The 6,000-nt window shown below is 50.8% G+C and overlaps 1 protein-coding gene across 1 annotated transcript in view; it reads right to left on the bottom strand.

Annotated features, from left to right (window-relative positions):
• Positions 1-524: 524 nt before the first annotated feature.
• Positions 525-6,000, bottom strand: part of Prmt8 (protein arginine methyltransferase 8) — an 84,004-nt gene continuing 78,528 nt past the window's right edge. Inside the window, exons 9-10 of the mRNA XM_075982680.1 lie at positions 2,189-2,310; positions 525-1,460 (exon numbers count right to left, since the gene is read on the bottom strand). Of these exons, the coding sequence (XP_075838795.1) occupies positions 1,377-1,460; positions 2,189-2,310 (206 nt within the window). The 3' untranslated portion in view covers positions 525-1,376. The remainder of the gene's footprint in view (positions 1,461-2,188; positions 2,311-6,000) is intronic.

Here is a 6,000-nt window from a genome sequence, read left to right as displayed (position 1 = left end):
CGTCTTTCAATGGACCCCTTTCCTCCCAACACTTGGAATGTCTCCCCCATGGGAGATAGCACAGGTGATAGTCCAGAGGCCAAAGAATAATCCAGAAACAAAGACCAAATATTCCACCAAGCCTGACAAAGCACTGTCTTTCTATCCTGTGGAAATTCTGTTTCCATACTCAGACAGGGGCTGGAAGGACTCTGTCAGACCCTCAGACCAGGGCATTCAGACTACAAGCAGTCTCCTGGCTATGTACATAACCCTGTCGGTCAGTTTCTGTCCTCCTCCCCAGCACCCTCACCTCCGTAGCTCCAGGACCTTCTTGTCCCCTCAGGCAGGACCTAGACAATCCACAGTATGCTAGAACTGACTCAATTTCCCAGCTGCTTCTTCCATGGAACGTATTTCTGATGAGCAAACACAAGCAGGGGCGTCACTCCACAATTTTCTGACCCACTGTGGCTTCCTGCTACCCACTCCGGCCCCCGCACCCACCCTTACACCTCACAGCACGAGGAACACAGTATCCCGTATTGCTTCGTTCTCATGTGTGTTTATTGAGTGCCCACAGAGCCCATGGTACTGTGCTCAGGATTCAGAGCCACAGTCTAGCCAAAACGAGACCAGAGCTAGTACACAGAATGCTTCATAGCTGCGTAACATCTGTTAAGGGATCGGGATGGGGAAAACTAATCACGAAACAAATTCCTATTCAAAAGCAACAGAACCTCCTCTGAGAGTAATATAGAGTCTAGGCACATACACCCACACTCACGCATACACACGCGTGTGCGCGTGCACGCGCACACCTCAGCATGAATACCCAAATAGGCCCACTTAGTTGTATATGCGTGCATATACAAATGTTTGTGGGCGTGTAAATTAATATAGAATCTGTATGCACACACACTCATGTGTGTGCATGCACAAGTGCACACACATACATACACACTCACACACACACACACACACGCCACTGCACAGACAGAGAATCTGGCTTATGCTATCAAAGACACTACGTCTCCAGGTTCTATTGGAAGTAATCTGTCCTAGATGTCTGCAGCATGCAAAACTTGGAAGATCCATAGAGTCAGTTTAGGAGGACAATGGGGGCACACGGGTAGGCTTCCATCCTCGGAGCCCCCACCACAGCACAACAGGCAACAGCAAAGCCTTTGTGAAGGGCTCCAGGGGCAGAGCGGAGGAGCTGGAGGCTCCCTGTCATGGTGGGGCCCCGGAGAGCTCCGGCAAGTTCACCTATCTTCAAGGCAGAGTGCAAAGCTCCGGTTATCGAGTGTGGTCCTCCTAACAGTATTCCTTGGGGCAGCATGGCAGACGGAAGTGAGTGCCTCTTCTCGCTTGCTCTCTGCAGCTTCCCACGTGTGCTAACGCATTTTGTAGTCATTAGATACAGATGTTTCACACAGCTGTCCCTTAAAATCCAAGTCTACTGTGAAATCGAGGTCTCGCTGTGAAGAAAGAGCAAAGAGCCACAGTGTCAGTCTGGGGAGGAGGTCACAGCCCTTCTCAGGCCTAGGACTTCTACTGGAGCCCCAGGAAGTCATGGAGTTTCTAGCAAAGGGGGTCTCCACAGTTCTCAGGAATCCATTTCGGTGCCCCATTAACCTCACAGGAAGGGCGCTGACAGCTAACCTAAGCCTTCCTGTCCCCACACGAAAGCAGTCCCGGGATTTCCTTCCTCTAGGTGATAACTGAGGAAGGTGAAGGGTCTGGCTTGACATCACCCTCAACTATCCTGCAGGCTTTCGTGTGTGTGCAGACACAGGGACATCTCAGAAAGGTTCCACCAGGCCAACTGGAGAAATGCCCAACCAACATTCCTTCTGTACCAGACACTTGAGCATTTACTGGCTCAGCTCGTCCTAAATGAGGCAGAGCCCATTTATGCAACATCCGTTCTCCAAAGTTCTCCTCTGAGCTTCTGGGAGCTGTCCTCAAGGTTGAGGTCAGAGTCCAGAAAGCCTCTAGCCACTGGGGTTTGGAAGAGTCTACAATGAGGTCGTCCAATTAGGCCCGGTCACCTGCAAACACAGCCACTGCCTGCCTCCCCCAGAAGCTTCTCATTTGTACACAAGACATTAGACCAGGCAGGTGACTTCTGGGAGCTCCCTGGGAGTCAGACCCATGTGTCCCTTCTCCTCAGTGGTCCTGGCGTGCAAGGCTCCCTCAGACTCACCACATTTTTGGCATTTGGCTTCATGGATATGGTCCCGTAGATTTCCTCCCCCCTCCGGACAGTGAGGTAGTCTTCCAAGTAGAAGACGGTCTGCTTCCAGTGGGTGTAGGGAGCATCGGGGGCTGGTGGGGCACACAAGAGAGGGAAGAAGAAAGAGGCAGAGATGAACAAGAGTCAGCTGAGGCCCAGGACCCACACAGAAGACCGGAGCTTGCCATGGCCAAGGGCTTTAGCAAGCCAAAGAATGGCAAACACGGGCCCAAGCATGGCAAACATGGCTCTGCCAGATCATGCCTTTCCCACATTCCTCTGCCTTTCTAAACCATTAGATTACATTCGTAAAGCCAGGCACCCAGGTCACTTGTTTGGTCACTTCTTCCTCCTGAGGCTGTCAAAGTCCAGCTAGCAAAGTATTGAAGTCCAGCAGTCAAAAGCCTCCTTTGGCTCACCTAATTAACACGCCCAATCAAAATTAACCAACTCACCCTTCCACTGGCTTTCTCCATTCCCTTTATAAACTACCATTTGCCTATGGGCCACATCTGCCTCCCCTCTATCCAGAGGCAGTCTGTTTTCTCTGTGGGACAAATACCCCTGCCCCCTTTCGCTTGTTCGCTACTCCTTTTCCCTTGTCCTCCACCTCCTGTCTTTGTCTCTTATTCTCTGTCCTTTGTCCCAACTCCTTTGTGTTGAGAACTTGGTCTCAGGGTTGCTTGTGCTGGCGCTTGTCCTTTCACGGAGGACTCCGTGACTTCTGCCCATACCCCACTCAAGGGCTCAGGCATCCAGACCAAGCCGCAGAACTCCCGACTCAGGGCCAGCCCCACTGAATTGGTGACCTTAGTGAGGGTTCAGAAGAGAGGCAGCCTTGTGCCAGGGGGCAGCTGGCAAGCTGAAAGCCCCCTCAGCAGCTAATTTCGTGCGCACACACGAGCCTCCTCCCTATGCTCCCATGTTAGCACAGTGAGGCATAAAGAGGAGCCCATCCTCTCTCCATTGTTTGTAGATGTATGACATCATTTGTGCAAACTCTACAGCTCAACCAGTCTCCCAGCTTTACCAATACCTCTCCTTTTTATTCCTCCATCCTTTGAATAACTTCTCTTGCCCAGGTGTTTGCCCTGCTGCTGTACCCAGCACCCTGGCCCAGTCCTACTGTAAATGCCAGCTGTGCCTCTGCAATAGGACCAGGAAGGATGAGGTGCTTCTTCCCCAGATCACCCCTCCTGCATAGTTCAAGGCCATCATGATGCTTGCGTATCCCTGGTACTTGCCACTGGACCCATGTAGTCTCCAAATAACATGGAGGGGCCTATATCTTGGGATGCAGTCCTTTTCTTTGGTAGTGACTGCCTCTGGAGCACTCTCCCCACTCACTGCATCCTCATTCTTCAAGGCCAGCCTTCCTGGACCACTCCAGCCTGGATCCGGTGCTCCAAGGGCATCCAGAATGAATGTCATGACACTGTCTAGCATGCCTCAGAGTGAACACCTGCTCCTCGCTCACTTAGATCCTCTGCAGGTTCTCAGAGAGTAGAACCAGGCCAGCCTCGCCTACCGCTGCTTAGCTCTCACCAAATTCAATCTCGAAGCTCAGAGTCGAGTGTCAAGTGAACACTGTTTGGTGAACAGTGTCTAGAGCCCAAAGCCAGCATCTTCAGCATCTTGTGATGTGTGGTGTGCCCAAAGATGGTCAGCTAAAACCTGTGGGCTACAGAAGGCTCACTTTAGGGTGAGCTCCTCTTGGCTTAGACCCTCGTCTTCCCCCATGGACTTTCCTTCTCGCCTAAAACCAATGCTAATAGCAGCAAGACTTGGGAAGGGCATAAGGGCCTTCAAACACATCGAAGATTTTTTAAATTTATTTATTTATTAAAGATTTCTGTCTCTTCCCTGCCACCGCCTCCCATCACATCGCAGATTTTTGCAGGGGAGACTCTGCCTTACGTACAGCTTGAGGAATTACTAGGAGTGAGTTGTGCACCTGCGGGAGGAATTGGAATTGTCTCACAACCACGGGAACAGAGTGGCTTGTTCCTCCGCAGAGGGTTGAGGACACCAACTGATGTCCTCAATTGTCATGTGCCAAGTCAGACCTAAAATATCTTTCAAAACCCCAAGATCTATTTTAGCGATGGCAAAGGACCCCCACCCCCACCCCTTTGTTCCTTGCAGTGAGCTGGCTTGATCAAATGTCAGTGGTCAGATAGAGACAGGACAGCCTTCAGTGTGTGCATTTGGAAATCAATGAAAACTCAAGGTTACAAGAGAAGACACAGCCTGAGACTCTGGAGCAGAAGGAAGACCGAGATACCATAGCCTGTGACTTGCAGACCCTGGGACCTCAAGGCCTCCTAGTGCTAACCCAGGCATGCTGCTGTCTACAAACCACCTGCTCTCAGCACGCTTCCTGCCAATTACCTCTAAATAAACTGTCAAAAGACAAACTCTGCCTGTGTGTGCAGAAAGCCGGAGTGTGACTGACAGCACCCTCGCCCCCATCTCCACCTCCACCCACTTAGGCAGGTGTCTCTCCCATTCCTAAAGACCTTCAGCTAAGGGGATCTGAGCTGCCTCCTCTGTCACCCAATCAGAGATGCCAATGGTCTGATCTTCACTGGCTTAGGTCTGCTGCCCGGTGAGGCCAGTCGGCCTCTACTGGATGACACCAAAGCCCGAGTGCCATCCCCGGATAGAAGAAATATTGTCTCAAAAGGTTTCCCAAACACCATTTTCATAGTGGAACCAGCAACCATGGCCTAATGGTCGCAACGTGCTTTCTCATCTGAGTTTTCGGCCATGTCCAGTAGGAAAAGCACAATTCAGATGCTTGACTCTGCTTCATTTTGCATTTCTAGATCAATAATTCTGGGGAGGTGGTACACCAAGGGGATAGACATGTCACGACACAATATCTGTCTCCATGGCTGAAGTGTCCGTCTTCTTTTGCTTTATCCGGATGTGGTGGGAAGAACAATGGGACCTAGTTCTGTAGTATTGTTGCCATAGGTTTGTACTGTGACTCTGGAAATCCTAGGCCATCACGTGGAATATAGGCCATGCTGCTTATCCCCTCAGGTAAGGGTGAGACGGATGTAAAGAGTGACCACACATCCCTCTCTGCCTGGGGACACAGTCCATGTCTGTTCACCCAGCAAAATCAGGACCAGCTCATCTTTTCGCTTTCCAAGGCTTCCTGAGTCATATGGACACCCCACTTACAACCTATTAGTTATAACAAAACCACATCAGGGGATTCACTAAGCGGCGGCCGCTGATAGTGAGTCATTGCAGAAACTGGTATGTAAGTATCCATCCATGAACTGGTATGTAAGTATCCATTCATAAACCGCGGGAGGACTCCCTGCAAAGATACGCTGCCTCACTCCGGTGCTCTAGAATGCCTGAGCTGTATCTGGAATGCTGCAATGCACCCCGTGGCTCTCACACTATACCATGCGTTTAGGACTCTGGATGATGTCTACAGCTCTCTTTGTCAGTGACTAAGTGTCCCTCCCTCCCCAGTCCCAATCCACGACCCAGGATGGCACAGCTTTTAGTCATTATGAAGATGGGTTCTTCTTGGGAATATTCTGGACCCACATGTCTAGACCCACACATCAGCTCAGCCTCCCTGGTTCTAGGTTGCTGATGACTTCCGCTCTCCATTTGAGGTGAGTATGACCAATGCTGTCTGCAATGCTGCAAGGATAAGAACATGCATTTAAAGGTCTTCGGCTTAGGGTTCCTGTCATTCACCAGGCGTGGCTCTGAATTTGTCCAGCAATGCCCAAGATGAACATGGCATTTCC

The sequence above is a fragment of the Microtus pennsylvanicus genome, chromosome 8 (assembly GCF_037038515.1).
Source record: "Microtus pennsylvanicus isolate mMicPen1 chromosome 8, mMicPen1.hap1, whole genome shotgun sequence".
NCBI classification, from domain to species: Eukaryota; Metazoa; Chordata; class Mammalia; order Rodentia; family Cricetidae; genus Microtus; species Microtus pennsylvanicus.
The sequence above is the reverse complement of the archived record's forward strand: the minus strand, read 5'-3'. Positions and strand labels throughout refer to the sequence as shown.